Source organism: Oncorhynchus masou, chromosome 28 (assembly GCF_036934945.1).
Source record: "Oncorhynchus masou masou isolate Uvic2021 chromosome 28, UVic_Omas_1.1, whole genome shotgun sequence".
NCBI lineage: Eukaryota > Metazoa > Chordata > Actinopteri > Salmoniformes > Salmonidae > Oncorhynchus > Oncorhynchus masou.
The window spans coordinates 60,010,377-60,031,445 of NC_088239.1; the positions used below are offsets into that span (position 1 = coordinate 60,010,377).

General features: G+C 44.7%; 2 protein-coding genes across 3 annotated transcripts; one reads left to right on the top strand and one right to left on the bottom strand.

Moving 5' to 3' along the window:
* Window positions 1-1,871: 1,871 nt before the first annotated feature.
* zmynd19 (zinc finger, MYND-type containing 19) lies at window positions 1,872-6,712 on the bottom strand. 2 transcript variants are annotated; one of them, XM_064942801.1, is made up of 6 exons: window positions 6,607-6,712; window positions 5,342-5,401; window positions 5,082-5,188; window positions 4,779-4,919; window positions 4,341-4,521; window positions 1,872-4,130 (listed from the first exon to the last, which is right to left on the bottom strand). In XM_064942801.1, the coding sequence occupies exons 3-6, from the start codon at window positions 5,180-5,182 to the stop codon at window positions 3,987-3,989; spliced, it is 567 nt and encodes a 188-aa protein (XP_064798873.1). In that variant the 5' UTR covers window positions 5,183-5,188; window positions 5,342-5,401; window positions 6,607-6,712; the 3' UTR covers window positions 1,872-3,986. The 2 variants fall into 2 exon arrangements, with proteins under 2 accessions (XP_064798873.1, XP_064798872.1); XM_064942800.1 differs by having other exon boundaries at window positions 6,461-6,708.
* A 253-nt stretch (window positions 6,713-6,965) lies between these two features.
* Window positions 6,966-20,567, top strand: bspry (B-box and SPRY domain containing). The gene is made up of 6 exons (XM_064942802.1): window positions 6,966-8,822; window positions 9,452-9,550; window positions 9,700-9,930; window positions 18,658-18,683; window positions 18,792-18,916; window positions 19,059-20,567. The coding sequence occupies exons 1-6, from the start codon at window positions 8,430-8,432 to the stop codon at window positions 19,592-19,594; spliced, it is 1,410 nt and encodes a 469-aa protein (XP_064798874.1). The 5' UTR covers window positions 6,966-8,429; the 3' UTR covers window positions 19,595-20,567.
* The last annotated feature ends 502 nt before the right edge of the window (window positions 20,568-21,069 follow it).

Sequence of the window (21,069 nt, forward strand, 5' to 3'; positions counted from 1 at the left end):
AACAAGATGCAGTCTGTCTTACAATAATACCCATTTCATTATATTAGCATAACCCTTAAAATACTCACTGGTTCAGTGCTGAGTGAGAGTTGTGGCTCAGATACAGACGTTTGAAATCCAAAAAGGCTGTCCGTTAAGTCCAGTTAAATATCCACTGTGCTCAGGTGTGCAAAGATATATTGTTTTGTTGATAGCATTGCAATCTGTCCGTTAGTGCTACGATAACACTATTCGAACCTCTGGGCAAATTATACCGCAATGAAGATAGACTTGTGACATTTTCTAGTAGCAGTCGCAGTGTTTTTCCAGAAAAACATGTTTATCCTTTAACCACTTTTTCACAGAGGCTCTAATTCAATAGTGAGGGTTTCTCACTCCTCTGCCTGGGTTGGGTTCGCTTGGGGAATGTGAAGGAGAGGGAGGAGATAAGCATCACAGGCTCCTTATGCTCCTATCTCTTGTCCTAGAGAGCTGCACAGTACCAGACCAGCCCACTGATCACCATGTTGACATTGAGTAAAGGTTATTCATTCCATTTTACTTAGACACACATTAAACTGTCCAGGCTCCTTTATTTGTACATTTGCCTACTGTCCCCTCTTTACTCTAGTTTATTCACACCTGCAAATAGATTTAGGCAATAGCCTACATTTTCAAGAGGTAACGATCTGATTTTACAAGCTCCACAATACATTCCCTGCTATCATTTTCTGAGCCTCACCCTGATATGCAACCCCTTCAAATTGCCTCTTTGTAAAACTATTATAGTATGCTAAATGAAAGATTGACCGTTTCGTTAATATACAGTGCATTCAGAAAGTATTGAGTCCCCTTGATTCTTCCCACATTTTGATGCATAACAGCCTTATTCTAAAATTGATTCAATATCATCTGTCAGGTTGTATGGGGAGCGTCGCTGCACTGCTATTTTCAGGTCTCTCCAGAGATGTTCGTCAGGTTCAAGTCCGGGCCACTCAAGGACATTCAGACTTGTCCTGAAGTTACTCCTGCTTTGCCTTGGCTGTGTGCCTAGGGACTGTCGCCCAAGTCTGAGGTCCTGCACACTCTTTAGCAGGTTTTCATCAAGGATCTCTCTGTACTTTGCTTGATTGATTGATCATTCCTGCGATCCTGACTAATCTCCCAGTCCCTGCTGCTGAAAAACTGTTGCACCACCATGCTTCACCGTAGAGGTGGTGCCAGGTTTCCTCCAGATGTAGCGCTTGGCATTCAGGCCAAAGAGACCAGAGAATTATGTTTCTCATGGTCTGAGTCCTTTAGGTGCCTTTTGGAAAACACCAAGCAGTCTGTCATGTGCCTTTTACTGAGGATTGGCTTCCATCTGGCCACTCTACCATAAAGGCCTTATTGGTGGAGTAGTGCATAGATGGTTGTCCTTCTGGAAGGTTCTCCCATCTCCACAGAGGAACTCTGGAGCCGTCAGTGACCATCGTGTTCTTGGTCACCTCCATGACAAAGGCTCTTCTCCCCCGATTGCTCAGTTTGGCTGGGCGGCCAGCTCTAGGATGTCTTGGTGGTACCAAACTTCTTCCATTTAAGAATGATGGAGGCCACTGTGTTCTTGGGGACCTTCAATGCAGCAGACATTTTTTGATAGCCTTCCCCAGATCTGTGCCTCGACACAATCCTGTCTCGGCGCTCTATGGACAATTCCTTTGTCCCCATAGCTTGGTTTTTGCTCTGACATTCAAGTAGACAGTTGTGTTCCTTTCCAAATCACATCCAATCAATTGAATTTTCCACAGGTGGACTCCAATCAAGTTGTAGAAACATCTCAACGATGATCAATGGAAACAGGGTGCACCAGAGCTCACTTTCAAGTCTCATAGCAAAGGGTCTGAATACTTATGTAAATAAGGTATTTCTGTTTTTATTTTTAATACATTTGCAAACATTTCCAAAAACCTGTATTTATTTTGTCATTATGGGGTATTGTGTGTAGATTGATGAGGAGCAAAAATATTTAATACATTTTAGAATAAGGCTGTAGCATAACAAAATGTGGAAAAAGTCAAGGAGTCTGAATACTTTCCGAATGCTCTGTATCTAAATGAACCAACATCATAAATCATAGGTATGTGAAAAACAGTCATTTTTGTGGTGACATACCAAGAGGGTCCCTTAAATTCCCGTAAGGGTCATACATCAATGTGAAACATTTTATTTCATTTTACAGTTATCCCCAACTTCAGTCTTTATTCTGATTCATGCTTTTTCCTTTACCATTTAAACTTTTCTTTTTTAAAGACACCCAATGGTCCAAACTATCCCTTCCTCTAAAAAAAAGATAACAGTGGGGTATGTTAAAACAACTCAGTGCAGTGTTATGAACCGGTCTACATACATAACTAACAATCAATGTGTTGCATGTATTACATCTGTCTGCTTGTTACATGCTAGATCTGTGAATGTTTGTCAAGATTCATCAACTAAAAGAAAACAGGAAGACTAATGCCACATCCAAGACAACTGCGAAGTCAGAAAAAAACCGAGCTTCGACTGGGAAAGTAATTTTTAATGGTCATTGAACTCAGAATTCCAAGTCGTAAGCTGGCATCATTCTCGAGCTCAGACTTTCCGACCTAAAGATCCCCAACGTCATTTGACCTGGGTTATTTCTGAATTCCCAGTTGTCTTGAAAGCACCTAAATCTCATTCCCAGACACTTCTGCCCAAATGCGCGAAGAGCCTGGTAGACCAACGGTTCAAACTTCTCCAGCCAACACAGAAAAACTCCCGGCGCATACACATTGGGTTAATTTACCAATCATCTCCCACAACACCTTCCCCCAATTTTACCCTGTATGCCAGCACACCCCAAGCACAGAGTCACGCAACTAGCTAAAATTAAGCTACAAATACTTTACTCAGTAAGTTCCCTCCCATATAATGCTATGGTCACTACCACTAAAAGCCAACTTTGAATCATTGATGTACCAGGCTTATATTCACTGTGTGGAATAGCATGGGAGCGAGGTTACAGGAAGACAAACTTTGAGCAGGTATGCATGAATAGTACACTGAGGTGGTGATCTGGAAAATGTATTATTTCATCTACGATCACTTGGACATAGAACAGATCTCTTTAATGACTGATGTGTAGAAAACAAAACATATTCAGGCCATTTCATACAATCCCAATGTAGCCTGTCCAATGGCCAACCTGGGTTTAAGTTGTTCCCAGGACATCCCTCAAACATTAGCGACAGGGACTGGGTGTCAGCATCTGGAAGGGCAACCGAAAATATCGCATCGAGAGAGATTCATTCAGGGATGTTCAACACAGGAAAGTAACAATGTGATCAAGTCCAAAAATCACTAACCCCTTCCCACCATCAAAAAAAGAATAATAATACACAGAACAAAAGAACCCCCCCTCCCCCCAATGTTCAACACTTCATCTATATCCTTCAGTCCATAATGGCAGCACACACACAATACTGCTAGCGTGAAACAGCATGGAAAATCTATCCGTTTTATGTTGGTCTTAGAGCATGACAGGAAGGTGTCTTGAGTATGTGCACCAAAGGTCCAAGAGGGAGTAGTAGTACAGTGAAAAGGTCCATGTCCATTGTACCAGGTGAACAGCAGGCACTGTCATCCCTATACACACGGCATTACTGGTTGGTGGGTGGGAGTAAGGAGAAAGCTGATGACAACTGTAATCAATTGTAGTCCAAAAGAAGCACAACCAGTTTCATCCATGTGACCTCTTCTTACCCAAACATACAAATTCATAGCAGCAGGTAGAGCTCCAGGAGGACCTCCCTCTCCAAAAAAAGCAAGTTATGGAGATTTGTAGTTCTGTGAACTGGTTGTAGTTTTTTTTTTTTTTTTTTTTTTTTTTAATCTTCCCACCCTTTCAACCAACCAACATTGTCCTCTGTCATTTGTCTCTGTCAGCAGACCCCCCTGCACTTCATTTCCATCCCCCCATTCCCCTATTCTGGTGATTGATCTCTGAATCATCGCTCAGGTTCAGACTCTAGGGCTAGGACCCTCTTGCGCTCACGACACTGCTTCTTGTGGGCGGGCCAGTCCCTCTGCTGGCATTGGGAGCCACAGTAGCGAGCCACCTGACAGCGGCCACAGATGTTGAACTCTCTAAGCTGTGGGCAGATGGAATACAAAGTCAAACTGGTGGAAAGACACTGTACTGAGACTTATATTAAAACACCTCAAAATAGCAACAATAATCTATGTCAGCCTCTGATCACAAATATCCTCAAAGCCATGTACTTCAGCACTCCCTTCCCAAGAGTGAGTATATAGAGTGAAAATAACAGAAGAAAGCAGAATATATGGGTAGCAGTACATACTCTCCTCTCGATGAGCGAGCAGGGTGGGTAGTGACACTCGTAGTAAGTACAGGAGCACTCCTCCTCCTCCACCAGCTCTCCGTTAGCATTGTAGTAGCGGGTACGACTGAGCTCCAGGTACTGCTCCTCTACGGGGTCAGCTGGTACCTGCTGGATGGCCAGCCAGTACAAAGACTGCTCTCTATAGGGATAGAAAAAAAAGATCCGTTCAAAGTTATGTTCTGACAAGTGAAACATGTAAATGGACAAGTAATACCAGGCCAAGTCTGAATAACCTTGTATTTTCTCAATATTATGTTGTCTTTTCCCCAGTAAAGAAGTGATGAATGCTAGGAGAGCAGGATGTAGCTCTAGTAATTGTAGTGGAGAAGTGAAGAATGCTAGGAGAGCAGAATGTAGCTCTAGTAATTGTAGTGGAGAAGTGCACAGCTGCAATACCTTTGCTTGCTGGAGATCTCCTCTGATTTAGGGCTCCAGCCCAGGGGGACCAGTCGCAGGTTGTCCAGACGGTTATCCACTGTAACAGAGTTTATGTGGACTACTTGGAAGCTGGGAGCGATGCCTCCTCTGTGTTTCTCCCTGGATAAACATTAAAATCGTCTTATGACTCAACTGGTCTGCCAGCGTCACACACTGAATATGAAGTGTGCAGTTTGTTAGATAAAGGCAAAAAGCTGCCCTAACCGACAGACAATGAGGATGTATTTAGTTGCAGATTTTGGGGATGGGACACCGACTCACCAGAGCAGCTCGTGCAGTGGCCTGCCAGCCCAGCGCCCTTTGCCAATGTCGAAGGCATAAGCAAAGATCTTTGCCCCATTGCCATCTGCATCTACCTCCATGCGTGCCTGAAAAATATGGTGTAACATTGATTTATTTATCCCAGGCCTCATAGTCAAGACAAGTCCAGTTGTTTTTACCAGGGCCAGGATAGCGTGGGAATGGTCTCTGGCTATAATGACCCTCGCACAAAACCTCCACATAAATCCTAACTCTCTTACCTCAAAAGCATAGTTCTCCACCAATGGTATGTCCTGTTCATCAATCAGTGTGTACTTTGTCTGCAAAATAATGGACAGTTATTGCCACATGTAATGTGAGTTTACACTATTATTGTGTGGGATTAAAAACAATGGGGCAAGATTACAACAATGAGGTGTGTGGGATGACCTAACACATGTGATGGTATAATCAAGAACCGGAGTCAAGTTACATTTTCTTTGAGTATGTTAGCAATCATTTAAACACAGAATCTTTTTGAGGAAACATAGCTATCGATCACACTGACTGGCACGCAAAAGCACAAGTGTTGATGGACTATTATATATGGTCTCTAGATGGATTAATGTACCAGGGGGTCACTCCATTACACGTGATATGTCCAAGTGGTTCTCATTTCTACAAGTGACATTTCAATGTTTACCAACTGTCCTAGCTAAAAACAAGGACACAAATATTAAAGTCACTGTTCAAATTCGTCTGGTAAAAACTGTTAGCCTAAACAAAACACTAGCTAGGAGTAACGTCAGTTACATGTCAATAATAATGGAACATAGACGAAGTTTGACAGCCTTCAAATGTAAAGACAAAACAATAAGATTGTTTAAACAATAATAATACCGTAGTTAGCTAAAACACAAAAGGTAACAAACGTTACTTGAGAGCTGTCATGCCGGTGTTCCTGGTAGAGCGTGGCAATGGCTTCCTACTACTTCGCTAGCCAGTGTCGCCAGTTAGCTACGTTACAATTTGCTTGACCGTTTGTGAAGTGTGCATTTGGAGGCCAGGATATGTTTTACTTTTTTAACATTGACCCATAACATCGTTGCGTCCATAAATTAGCTAGTTAGTTACGAACGTCGGTTAAATGTAGCTAGCTTCAGCATGGCTAGCTAATTAATAGGTTGTTCTGGGCGGCTTCGAGAGAAGACGAATCCAGCGAAACATTTATATTAGACCACCTATAATTCTAAAAAGATCCACGACTTATGTCTGTCTGTTTTCCATATTAAAACATATTCGATGCCAGCCATCGCCTATCTCAACGAGCCATTTTGTAAGCACTTTTGTGATCCCCTCCCTTCTTGTCGCACACATGGCAGCCCCTGGATCCAGCTCACCTTCCCGGCCACACGGCCAAGTCGAACAATCCCAAGCTTGAAATCCGACATTGGAAGAGCGGTCGATCAAGGGGCGAAATGTAAGAACAGGTGAGGCGATCTACTAGTGTAAAAGTCGTCAGGGCGACCCCCCAGACCCGACTTACTGCCAGTTTGGTTAAATAGGGTCAATCGATGTCCGAATTTGGTCCTCCCCACCGGCTAACAAACCTCCGTGACACACCGCTGGCGTAGAAGAAAGCCAGGCAAGATTTGGGGGAGGGTTCGAAGAAGCTAAACATTTTTCAACCACTGAGAATACTGCTTTGAAAAGCTTCAATCCAATCCAAAAAAGCGTTACATATTTTGTGTTCTTAATCTATTGTCCTATCCGATTCTCCAATCAAAGACGGGGATTTATTTTGAGCACCACCCATTTCTCTCCTGACGCCATCACGTTTCTATTGCTTGTTCCTGTGTATTTCGACAGTGAGTTGTCATTTTAGCGCGAAAACAGAAGCGGTAGGATTGCCGGGTGCCAGACAGGAGTAGCCCATGGATGGAAAAAACCCTTGGATTACCCTGCCGTTTTATGTGATTGTAATCCCTGTCCGATTCCGAGTAGATTTAGAGTAGGCCTAGCTATTCGATTCAGAGTAGATTTCTACACTCGGATTCTAGTCTTCTGCGTTATTTAGTCCAGTGGTCCTCAAACCTAGACATTTCGCAATTGTATTGTAGCCCTGAACTAACTCACCTGGTTCACATAGTCAAGGGTTTGATGTTTTGTTGACAATTTAAAACTGGTGTGCTAGTTGTGGAATAGTTAAAAGGTCTGGGAGTCCCTGGGGAGAACCCCTTTTTTAGTCCACCAGACAGGTGGTTGTTTCCTCCTTCAAAATAAAAACGATTCCATTTTTAATGCAACAGTTTTTATCCCCCTTTCCCTTTTTGTGCATTTTATTTCCGTCAATGGAAATGTATCTCTGAAATTGTACTTTAAATACATTTGATATTATGTTTATTTAGGCCTAAGTAAAATGGCCAAAAGTGCTAGGCATAGACTAGAAACCAAGATTAGCCTACACGTTTAATGTGGGGTTTACAGTAAGCCATTTATTTTATAAAATGTTCTAATGCCAAGTTGAAATCAAGTTGGAAACTCGGAACCTCCGAGCTAAAATGAAGGTAAATTATTTGCATAGAGCTTCCTAATGGTTTATTCTGATACTTCCCAAATCAGAAACTCCAGGCAGTCCTATCAGAGTTTCAGACATGAAGTGAACGACCCCCGGTATAATCAGTCATGTGCATATGGCTGTGTTTTAAAACAACTGGGAACTCGGGAATCTCCAACTTCAGTGCGTTCAAGACAAATGGGAACTCGGAAAAAATGAAGCACGGACTTTGAATGGTCATCCAATTCAGAATTGCAAGTCATAAACTCGGTCATGTTGCCACTTAGAAAACAATTGGGAACTCGGAAAAATACGAGGTCAAATCGTGACGCCAGTGATCTTCAGGTCAGATAATCGGGACTCTAGAAAGAGGCCCGAGTTCCCAAATTGTAATTCCGAGTTGGATGACGGTTCAAATCTATTTTTCACAGTCGTATTTATCCGAGTTCCCAGTTGTTTTGAACGCGGCACAAGAGTCTAAAAATAAATTTTCGTAATTGAAATGTAGGCCTAGCCTATACCATTCCAGGACGCTAAATGTAGGCTTATTTTGTTATTTGAATTATACAATATTCAAATATATAGCCTATACTAAACTATAATACATGTAAAGCTAAAAGATTATGTAGGTTTTATTTAATTGATACTGCCCCGTTGTTGCAGTTGTTGCTAAACTTGCTTTTCAGCTCTAGTGTACGTGTTACTTCCGTGTTCATACCTTGATACACCTGTGTTATAACTGCAGTAGATTGGCTACTGAAGCCACCTGTCGCATTCTATTGCTATTAGCCTAGCAAGCTATTTGACGTGCCATGAGCGCGGAGCCAGAATCATGTGGTTTGACACCTGTGTCTTTGCCAGACGACCCACACACTGGAGTGGAAGTTCGAGAAAGTTCGGGAGACTTTAATATGGATTTACAACAGCCGATTTTCTTCTCCTTGGATGTACACCAACATGAAACTCAGTCAGCTAAAGTCGTCTCCAGGTTGTCTAGAAATGCTGCCGCTACATCAGTGGTGACCACATCCGACTCAGAATCCGGAAAATTCTCAGGTGAATCGGAACTTTGCATGGAACATGAATCAGACCTGGACTGGTTCTGCAGCTCCGAGCAGAAACTTATATGCTTGCACTGCACCGTAGTGGGATCCTGCCAGAGCCACACAGTGACACCCTTGGTCAGCAGAGTGACAGGCATAAGGGTGAGTGCCCAGACTTTTCCCGAAATCATATTATCCAGATGTAGTCTCTTGTAGTAATACCATTAGAATTTACCACCTATTAATAACACCATGTCCTTTTTGAGCAGTTACATTTAAGCTGCGTATTGTGCGTCATATGGACATTGGTCACATTGAATGGGACCAGGAGACTTTGTTTACCTAGAGTTAGGAGTGAGAATGCAACAGGCAAACTGAGTATACCTTTGGTTACCTGGGGTACGACAGTACAAAGGGTCAGCTGGTTTGTCTTTTGAAAGTGTGTGCTCACATGCCTGGTGGGTGTGTAGGGTGTGCCACACTTATCCCACACCAGACTGAGGAGTTTCCCCTGTTGATGTGTCATGGGGTGTGAGGAGACAAGAGTTTCAAGCTGTTGGGAAGAGGCAGCATCAATTATCATCAGTGCTCTTCTAAATTATTTTCTATTTCAGGATACACAATGACATGTTGGTGATGGCAGTTCAGCACTACAGGAATAAGCTTATCAGGATAGTGGGTCCCTGCTTTTGAGAATGTACCTGATCAGCTCTGTGGTTTTCAAGTCTAACACCAGTCTCGTTTTATGCCAGTCACTGAATGTGTGTGAGTGTGTGTGTTGTCCTGAACAGAACCAACTGGTTAACATATGTGAGAAAATGCAGCTGCAGGCCCAGCGCATGGAGCGCTTTATCAACCAGACCCTGACTGCCAAAGAGCGGGCACTGCAGGTGAGCAGCCCTGTGACACTCACACTGTCCCTTATGTGCTTACACTTCATACAGCTTTGGAATCGCAAGCTCTACACACAGATATCTAATGGATTCCATAAAAATTGTTTTGCTGTGTCCCCTATGCCCTCTGCTGTGTGTCCATGCAGGTAGAGGCGAGCAGGGCTCGGGAGCAAGTGGTGGCCCAAGTCAGTGTGGTGAGGGAGGCAGTGGAGGAGGAGGAACAGCGGCTGCTGGAAGCGGTGCAGAGGGAGGAGGAGAGGGTGGAGCAGTGCCTCCTCACCCAGAGAGCCCACTGGGGACAGGCCCTGGCTATGCTCACACAGACGCGCACACGTCTGGTGCACGCCTTCACAAACACACTGGACATACAGCTGGCAGTGAGTAAGGGAGATGGGTACAGGTAGGGAGGGAGAGACCAATGATTTATATATACACTGGGGCTACACCTGACTCCTTCCGTTGCGATGTCCCTCTAAGGCACTTCCGCTAGCTGTCTGAATCGCCGTGTCTCCAGCTCGTCCAGCTACTCATTGGACCCAATTGATCACTCGGCCACTCATGCCTCTCCAAAATGTCAATATGCCTTGTCCATTGCTGTTTTGATGAGTAATTATTGCCTTATTTCAGTGTAGAGCCTCTAGCCCTGCTCAATATGCCTTAGCCAACTCTTTAGTTCCACCTCCCACACATGCAGTGACCTCACCTGGTTTAAATGATGTTTCTAGAGACAATATCGCTCTCATCTTCACTCAATGCATAGGTTTACCTCCATTGTATTCACATCCTACCATATCTTTGTCTGTACACTATGCCTTGAATCTATTCTACCGTGCCCAGAAACCTGGTCCTTTTACTCTCTGTTCCGAACGTACTAGACGACCAGTTCTTATAGCCTTTAGTCGTACCCTTATCCTACTCCTCCTCTGTTCCTCTGGTGATGTTAAGAGGTTAATCCAGGCCCTGCAGTGCCTAGCTCCACTCCCATTCCCCAGGCGCTCTAATTTGTTGACTTCTGTAACCATAAAAGCCTTGGTTTCATGCATGTTAACATTAGAAGCCTCCTCCCTAAATTTATTTTATTAATTGTTTTAGCACACTCTGCCAACCCTGAATCCTGGCTTAGGAAGACTACCAAAAACCCAGAAATTTCCATCCCTAACTATAACATTTTTCGACAAGATAGAACTGCCAAAGGGGGCGGAGTTAGCCTTCAGAGTTCTGTCTTACTATCCAGGTCTGTGCCCAAACAATTTGAGGATCTACTTTAAAAAATCCACCTTTCCAGAAACAAGTCTCTCACTGTTGCCGCTTGCTATAGACCACCTTCTTCCCCCAGCTGTGCCCTGGACACCATATGTGAATTGATTGCCCCCCATCTATCTTCAGAGCTCGTGCTGTTAGGTGACCTAAACTGGGACATGCTTAACACCCCGGCCATCCTACAATCTAAGCTTGATGACCTCAATCTCACACAAATTATCAATGAACCTACCAGGTACAACCCCAAATCCGTAAACACCGTCACCCTCATAGATGTCATCCTAACCAACCTGTCCTCCAAGTCCTCTGCTGTCTTCAACCAGATCTCAGCGATCACTGCCTCATTGCCTGTGTCCGTAATGGGTCAAACGCTCATCACACCTCATCACTGTCAAACACTCCCTAAAACACTTCAGAGAGCTGTCTTTAAAAATAATAATAATAATCTCTTTTTTACTCACCTTTTTCTCCCCAATTTCGTGGGATCCAATTGTTAGAAGTTACTGTCTTCTCTCATCGCTACAATTCCCGTACTGGCTCGTGAGAGACGAAGGTCGAGAGTCATGCGTCCCCGAAACACAACCCAACTAAGCCGCACTGCTTCTTAACACAGCACGCATCCAACCCGGAAGCCAGCCGCACCAATGTGTCGGAGGAAACACCGTACACCTAGCGACCAGGTCAGCGTGCACAGCGTCGCCCAGCCCGCCACAGGAGTCGCTATTGCACGATAAGACAAGGATATCACTACCGGCCAAACCCTCCCTAATCCGGACGACGCTAGGCCAATTGTGCATCGCCCCATGGACCTCCCCGTTGCGGCTGGCTGCGACAGAGCCTGGGCTCGAACCCAGAGTCTCTGGTGGCACAGCTAGCAATGCAATGCAGTGCTTTAGACCACTGCGCCACCCGGGAGGCGGGAGCAGGCTTTTCTAATCAACCTGGCCCGGGTATCCTGGAAGGATATTGACCTCATTCCGACAGTAGAGGATGCCTGGTTATTCTTTAAAAGTGCTTTCCTCACCATCTTAAATAAGCATGCCCCATTCAAAACATGTAGAACCAGGAACAGATATAGCCCATGGTTCACTCCACACCTGACTGCCCTTGACCAGCACAAAAACATCCTGTGGCGTACTGCATTAGTATCGAATAGCCTCCGTGATATGCAACTTTTCAGGGAAGTTAGGAACCAATGCATGTTAGGCAGTTAGGAACAGGCAGATAGGGAAGCAAAGGCTAGCTTTTTCTAACAGAAATTTCTAACAGAAATTGTTGCAACCCCTATTACTAGCCTGTTCAACCACTTTCGTATCGTCTGATTGGAAAGCAGTCGCGGTCTTCCCCCTCTTCAAAGGGGGAGACACTCAAGACGCAAACTGCTACAGACCAAAATCTATCCTACCCTGCCTTTCTAAGGTCTTCAAAAGCCAAGTTAACAAACAGATTAACGACCATTTCGAATCCCACCGTACCTTCTCCGACACGATTTTGTATACTTCTGTCCCTTCTTTGGACACTGTTTTAACTAATCTCCAGACGAGCTTCAATGCCATTACAACTCTCCTTCTGTGGCGTCAAACTGCTCTTAAATGCAAGTAAAACTAAATGCATGCTCTTCTACCAATTGCTGCCTGCATCTGCCCGCCGTCCAGCATCACTACTCTGGACGGTTCTGACTTAGAATATGTGGACTACAAATACCTAGATGTCTGGTTAGACTGTAAACTCTCCTTCCAGACTCACATTAAGCAACTCCAATCTAAAATTACATCTAGAATTGGCTTCCTATTTTGCAACAAAGCATCCTTCACTCATGCTGCCAAACATACCCTTGTAAAACTGACCATCCTACCGATCCTTGACTTCGGCGATGTCATTTACAAAATAGCATCCAACACTCTACTCAGCAAATTGGATGCAGTCTATCACAGTGCCATCCATTTTGTCACCAACGCCCCATATACTACCCACCACTGCGACCTGTATGCTCTCGTTGGCTGGCCCTCGCTTCATATTCGTCGCCAAACCCACTGGCTCCAGGTCATCTATAAGTTTGCTAGGTAAAGCCCTGTCTTATCTCAGCTCACTGGTCACCATAGCAGCACCCACCAGTAGCACTCGCTCCAGCACGTATATCTCACTGGTCACCCAAAAAAGCCAATTTCTCTTTGGCCGCCTTTCCTTCCAGTTCTCTGCTGCCAATGACTGGAACTAACTGCAAAAATCACTGAAGCTGGAGACTCATATCTCCCTCAACTTTAATCAGCAGCTGTCAGAGCAGCTCACACATCACTGCACCTGTACTTAGCCCATCTATAAATAGCCCATCCAACTACCTCATCCCCCATACTGTTAGTTTTAATTTTTATTTTGCTCCTTCGCACCCCAGTATCTCTACTTGCACACTCATCTTCTGCACATCTATCACTCCGGTGTTTAATTGCTATATTGTAACGGTTGTCTTGGGAAGAAGGAGGACCAAAGCGCAGCATGGTAAGTGTCCATAAGGTTTTTAATAAAGAAAATTAACACTCGAACAAAAACATTAAACGATAACGTGAAACAGTACCGTGTGGTGACAAACACACACACGGAAACACACACCCACAAACCAACAGTGAAACCCAGGCTACCTAAGTATGATTCTCAATCAGAGGCAACTAACGACACCTGCCTCTGATTGAGAACCATACTAGGCCAAAACAGAAACCAAACATAGAAAAACAAACAGACTCTGGCGGCTCAGGACAGGCGGGAGACTCTGGCGGCTCAGGACAGACGGGAGACTCTGGCGGCTCAGGACAGGAGGAAGGCTCTGGCGGCTCAGGACAGACGAGAGACTCTGGCGGCTCAGGACAGACGGGAGACTCTGGCGGCTCAGGACAGACGGGAGACTCTGGCGGCTCAGGACAGGAGGAAGGCTCTGGCGGCTCAGGACAGGCGGGAGACTCTGGCGGCTCAGGACAGACGGGAGACTCTGGCGGCTCAGGACAGACGGGAGACTCTGGCGGCTCAGGACAGGAGGAAGGCTCTGGCGACACTGGATAGACCGGACCATGCAGGCGCACTGGAGCTCTTGAGCACCGAGCCTGCCCAACCTTACCTGGTTGAATGCTCCTGGTAGCCAGGCCAGTGCGGCAAGGTGGAATAGCCCACACTGGGCTGTGCTGGTGAACCGGGGACACCACGCATAAGGCTGGTGCCATGTACGCCGGCCCGAGGAGATGCACTGGAGACCAGATGCGTAGAGCCGGCTTCATGGCACCTGGCTTGATGTCCACTCTAGCCCGGCCGATACGAGGAGCTGGAATGTAACGCACCGGGCTATGCACACGCACTGGGGAAACTGTGCGCTCCACCGCATAATACCGTGCCCGGTCCCTCTCTCTCTCCGGTAAGCACGGGAAGTTGGCGCAGGTGTCCTACTTGGCTTCGCCACACTCCCCGTGTTCCCCCCCCCCCAAGACATTTTTGCTAGCTCCTCATAATGCCGCCTCTCTGCTTTCGCTGCCTCCAGCTCTGCTTTGGGGTGGCGATATTCCCCTTGCTGTTCCCAGGGTCCTTTACCGTCCAGAATCTCCTCCCAAGTCCAGTTCTCCAGGTATCTCTGCCTCTCCTGCTGCTGCTGCTGCCTGTTACCACGCTGCTTGGTCCTTGGTTGGTGGGTGTTTCTGTAACGGTTGTCTTGGGAAGAAGGAGAGGTGGACCAAAGCGCAACATGGTAAGTGTCCATAATGTTTTTAATCAAGACAAATGAACACTCAAACAAAAACAATAAACGATAACGTGAAATATTCAAAACCCGAAACAGTACCGTGTGGCGACAAACACACACACGGAAACAAACACCCACAAACCAACAGTGAAACCCAGGCTACCTAAGTATGATTCTCAATCAGAGACAACTAACGACACCTGCCTCTGATTGAGAACCGTACTAGGGCGAAACAGAAACCAAACATAGAAAAACAAACAGACTGCCCACCCCAACTCACGCCCTGACCATACTAAATAAAGACAAAACAAAGGAAATAAAGGTCAGAACGTGACATATATTGTAATTATTTCACCACTATGGCCTATTTATTGCCTAACCTCCCTTATCCTACCTCATTTTCACACAATGTTTATAGACTTTTTCTATTGTATTAAATCAAATCAAATTTTATTTGTCACATACACATGGTTAGCAGATATTAATGCGAGTGTAGCAAAATGCTTGTGCTTCTAGTTCCGACAATGCAGTAATAACCAACAAGTAATCTAACTAACAATTCCAAAACTACTGTCTTATACACAAGTGTAAGGGGATAAAGAATATGTACATAAAGATAAATGAATGAGTGATGGTACAGAGCAGCATAGGCAAGATACAGTAGATGGTATCGAGTACAGTATATACATATGAGATGAGTATGTAAACAAAGTGGCATAGTTAAAGTGGCTAGTGATACATGCATTACATAAAGATGCAGTAGATGATATAGAGTACAGTATATACGTATACATATGAGATGAATAATGTAGGGTATGTAAACATTATATGAGGTAGCATTGTTTAAAGTGGCTAGTGATATATTTTACATCATTTCCCATCAATTCCCATTATTAAAGTGGCTGGAGTTGAGTCAGTGTGTTGGCAGCAGCCACTCAATGTTAGTGGTTGCTGTTTAAACAGTCTGATGGCCTTGAGATAGAAGCTGTTTTTCAGTCTCTCGGTCCCAGCTTTGATGCACCTGTACTGACCTCGCCTTCTGGATGATAGCGGGGTGAACAGGCAGTGGCTCGGGTGGTTGTTGTCCTTGATGATCTTTATGGCCTTCCGGTAACATCGGGGGATGTAGGTGTCCTGGAGGGCAGGTAGTTTGCCCCCGGTGATGCGTTGTGCAGACCTCACTACCCTCTGGAGAGCCTTACGGTTGTGGGCGGAGCAGTTGCCGTACCAGGTGGTGATACAGCCCGCCAGGATGCTCTCGATTGTGCATCTGTAGAAGTTTGTGAGTGCTTTTGGTGACAAGCCAAATTTCTTCAGCCTCCTGAGGTTGAAGGGGCGCTGCTGCGCCTTCTTCACGATGCTGGCTGTGTGGGTGGACCAATTCAGTTTGTCTGTGATGTGTATGCCGAGGAACTTAACTTACTACCCTCTCCACTACTGTTCCATTGATGTGGATAAGGGGGTGTTCCCTCTGCTGTTTCCTGAAGTCCACAATCATCTCCTTAGTTTTGTTGACGTTGAGTGTGAGGTTATTGTCCTGACACCACACTCCGAAGGCCCTCACCTCCTCCCTGTAGGCCGTCTCATCGTTGTTGGTAATCAAGCCTACCACTGTTGTGTCGTCCGCAAACTTGATGATTGAGTTGGAGGCGTGCGTGGCCACGCAGTCGTGGGTGAACAGGGAGTACAGGAGAGAGCTCAGAACGCACCCTTGTGGGGCCCCAGTGTTGAGGATCAGCGGGGTGGAGATGTTGTTGCCTACCCTCACCACCTGGGGGCGGCCCGTCAGGAAGTCCAGTACCCAGTTGCACAGGGCGGGGTCGAGACCCAGGGTCTCGAGCTTGATGACGAGCTTGGAGGGTACTATGGTGTTAAATGCCGAACTGTAGTCGATGAACAGCATTCTCACATAGGTATTCCTCTTGTCCAGATGGGTTAGGGCAGTGTGCAGTGTGGTTGAGATTGCATCGTCTGTGGACCTATTTGGGCGGTAAGCAAATTGGAGTGGGTCTAGGGCACATATGTCAGAGTCAAGGCCCGCGGGCCACATCCGGCCCGCGAGAAGGTTTTTTACGGCCCCTGGGATGATTTTGATTTATTATTAGAACCGGCCCGCAGACCGCAGCAAGCCGTCAGCCCGCAGATCTTTTACACGCACCAATACTACATTTCCCACAATGCAACGGTGACGCACCGAGCAGTAGGCTGCTTCATTTCAATATTTATTGGCACAGCAGTCGTCAGCATCACAGTAAAATTAACTTTCAGATACCCATCAAAAATGGCAAAACGGAAGGTGGACACTGAGAACCGGGGGTTTCAAACAAGGTGGGAGTCGGAGTATATGTTCACGGAGGTAGCTGGAAAACCTGTGTGTCTTCTGTGTGGAGAAAGTGTGGCGGTACTGAAAGAGTATAATCTGAGACGACATTATGAAACGAAACACGCGGACAAAAACAAGAATATGGACATGGAACAAAGGCTACAAAAGGCAGAGGAATTAAAACGAGGCCTCAAATCTCGACAGGCTCTGTTCAAAAAAGCCAAATCACAAGGCCAGGCTGCTGTCAAGGCCAGTTTTATTTTGGCAGAAGAGATCGCTAAATCAGCCCGGCCATTTACGGAGGGGGATTTCATCAAAAACTGCATGATTAAAGTTTGTGACGAAGTTTGCCCAGAAAAAAGGCAACTCTTTTTAAATGTGAGTCTGAGCAGAAACACCATTGCCGAGAGAGTAGACCAGTTGTCCATCAATCTAAAAGAGCAGCTTGTGAAAAAGGGAAAAGATTTCATTGCATATTCCTTGGCTGTGGATGAGAGCACCGACATTTCTGACATTGCCCAGTTGTCAATTTTCAAATTTGTCTTTTGTGTCTGTTGAAAATTAAAGATTACTGACAGAGCCATAAGAAAATATTGCTTTATTTATCTGATCATATTGTTCCTGCTACTTTCCAGAATATATTTGTTAGGTTTTCAGTAGGTTCAATTAGGTTCACTAGACTATATGCGTCATTTAAAAATTTTTCAATGAACATTCGAACAGTCCGGCCCTCGGCTTGTAGCTAAATTTTTTATTTGGCCCTCCGTCCATTTGACTTTGACACCCCTGGTCTAGGGTGTCAGGTAGGGTGGAGGTGATATGGTCCTTGACTAGTCTCTCAAAGCACTTCATGATGACGGAAGTGAGTGCTACGGGGCGGTAGTCGTTTAGCTAAGTTACCTTAGTTTTCTTGGGAACAGGAACAATGGTGGCCCTCTTGAAGCATGTGGGAACAGCAGACTGGTATAGGGATTGATTGGATTGATTGAATTGACTGCATGTTTGGTTATTCCATTTGTAAGTCTGTTGTTGTTTGTGTCACACTGCTATGCTTTATTTTGGCCAGGTCGCAGTTGTAAATGAGAACATGTTCTCAACTGGCCTACCTGGTTAAATAAAGGTGAAGTGAAATAAAATAAATAAATAAAATAAACACTAGATGACTGATAGGGGGTGCTCAATCTCTCTGCCACTGTTTCGCTAAGAAGCTGAGGAATGGGGCTGGAGAAATGTAACCACTCTCAAATTCATTGACCGAGCTATGGATGCAAGGACTAAAAGTCAATTCTATAAAAATTATAGTTTTAACTATGATTTGCGGATATACCGTGTTCGTTTACATTGACTTTGTTGGCAAACATTGGAGTAAAACAAGCTTATATTTTGGGTACTGATGAGGTACGACAGTTGAAGTAAGCTCATGAGACATTTAAGTTATATTCTTCAAGAATCAATGGGTACAAATTATTAATTTATAAGTCCAAAAATGAATGTAACTACTGCAGATTGCCCCTTTAAGGCGTACTTTTACATTATATTCCATACATTCCTTTGGAGAACTGCTCTTACTGGGGAGTACCAAAATGGCTGACCGGTGGCTTCACAGCATCCTAATACATAGCATCAGCATTCTAGTGTGTATATAAATAATTTAGAACAACTATAGAGGGTGGGAAATGGGAGTGTATAGATGTGGAAGAAAGAAGGATGAAAAAATAAGTAGCGATGGTGGTGCAAATGATGATGATAATAATGATACACTTGATTGCTGTAAATCATCGTTGACGCTCTCTTGTGTTTCAGACCTCTGGCCAGGAAATAGCTGAGAGGTAAATATTCTGTTTTGACAAGTATATTTGCTCAACCACTTGGTGAAGCAATCCTGCGTTGTTCATTATCCAGATTTACATGACTAGCCTCGTTTGTGTGTGTATCAGGATTGAGGAGGCAGAGGGGGTGGGTGAGCCTCATGACACCGACCATCTCAACCTGAAAGCCAGCTGTAGTGACAGCAAACTCACGAGGGGCCTGTGGGCCAGCGCCATACTGCTGGGACCAACTGGTAACATGATACAGGCCAGGGCAACTTCTAGTTCAGGATACAGTAGTTTCAAATAGTTGTAGTTAGTGTCTGAACAACTGGCAATAAGTGCTTAATTAATTCTGAATAAAAATACACTCTTCTCTTCCCTTTCTCTCTTAAGCTTATGGTTCAGCAAATCTGACATTTGACGATCTCACTGTCAGCTCCGCACTTTCCCTCTCAGAAGACCTTTGCACTCTGACCTTCCTGCCTAAGTGGTCACGCCAGTCCCCGCCCTACAACCCAGCGCGCTTCGACTGCTGGCCCAATGCGCTGGGCACCCTGGCCATCTCCTCCGGCACCCACAGCTGGGTGATTGACATGGGTGAGAGCAGGGCCTTCAAGGTGGGGGTATGCTACTCCAGCATGGGGCGCAATGGCTCGGGCAACGACTCCCGCCTGGGCTACAACATCCAGTCCTGGGTGCTCTCCAAATACAATGGGGACTTCTCCTTCTGCCATGCGGGGAAGAACACACCCCTGCATGTGGTCCACAAGCCCAAGAGTCTAGGGCTACTCCTGGACTGGCCTAGTCAGACCCTGATATTTTATGACCCAGACTCCAGTGCTGTGTTGTACTCGGTCAGACACGCCTTTAGTGGCCCGCTGCTGCCAGCATTTGCTGTGGCTGACCGCAGTGTCAGCATACTGCACTGACCTCTGAAGTACTGTAACTGAAGTGTCAATGATATAGAATTACGGGTAACACTTTCATAAGGCATATCATATGAGTTGATAATATAACAGTGAAAGGGCTCATTAATGCTTACAACAAGTAGTACTACATTATTCCTGCTGATAAAATGATACTGAATTACTTATAATATTTGTACATCCTACTAATAGAATACTATCAAAGCTTCACAATTTATTTGAATGTAATCAAATTGGCCAAATTTAGGCCCCTATGTCTCTCTGCATTGAAGAGGTATGCAGAAGGTTTTTTGATGGGAGATATATTTCTAATTTATTCTTTGTTTATTTTAATCTGAAGTAATGAATCTGTAGAGATTTCTGTATGAGTCTCTTGATCAAATTATACAGTAGTCCTAATGAGTCATACTGTAGTCATTTTAGATATAGGAGTATGCTATTTATATTTCTGTTATTATATGTTATGATAATTTACTGTAAGTGAAGTGACTGTTTGATACCTTTTCTATCTTCTAAAACTGACACCTGTCTGAAGGAATGGTTGATCCATACGCATACAAATATTTGTTAATTGTCTGATATGCAATGTATGTCTCTATTGAAACTCACATCCTACTTTCCATCCGTCCGTCAGTGAGAAGAAAATTAATGAAACTCAACGCAAGAGATGCAGGGGGCAATGTAATGAACAGCAGGGGGCAATGTAGTGTCATAGTGATGCGAAGGTTGACTCGTAACCCGCAATCCCTGCGGTTAAAGGGTTGAATAAAGAGAAAACAATACCTTACAAAAAATCCATAAATGTATAAGTCTTGTGCAATTTATGTCTGTAGGCTACATTTACGCTTTTATTTCATTATTTTAGGCTATCTGGCATTAGTGTGTAAGCCTAAATTTAAGGCTGCGATCACACCGACAGTGTGTTTTCATTTTGGTTGCGTTGCAGAGGCAGTTGCAGTGCATTCGGTGTGATGGCTTGACAGAAGTGGTAGCAGAAGGTGAATGTTGAACTTTTGTTGCATACATATATCCTGATGATGCTGTGTACTATTTTGTGCAATGAGACTGTCAGTGTGATGAAGCCTCACATACACACCGACAGTGTCATTGCGCAAAGTAGTACGCAGTATCAGGATATGTATGCAACAAAAGTTCAACATTCACCTTCTGCTACCATTTCTGTAAAGCCGTCTGCGCAACTGCCTCTGCAACGCAATGCTGCATGGCAAATGCAGCATTTCAATGGAAATGAATGTAATTCTGGTGTACCAAAATGTAACACTGTTGGTCTGATTAAAGCGTGTGCCTGTATGCGCACCAAATAGCCTACACGCCAATCGCCAAATGTTATTGGGAACGGGCAGAAAAAGTTATGGAGGCAAAATGGACAATGTCAGTGTTGAATTAAATAAGAGAAAAGCTGCGAAAAGTAATGCTTGGTGAAATGTTAAGAGGATAACAGTTCCGGCTATGTTATG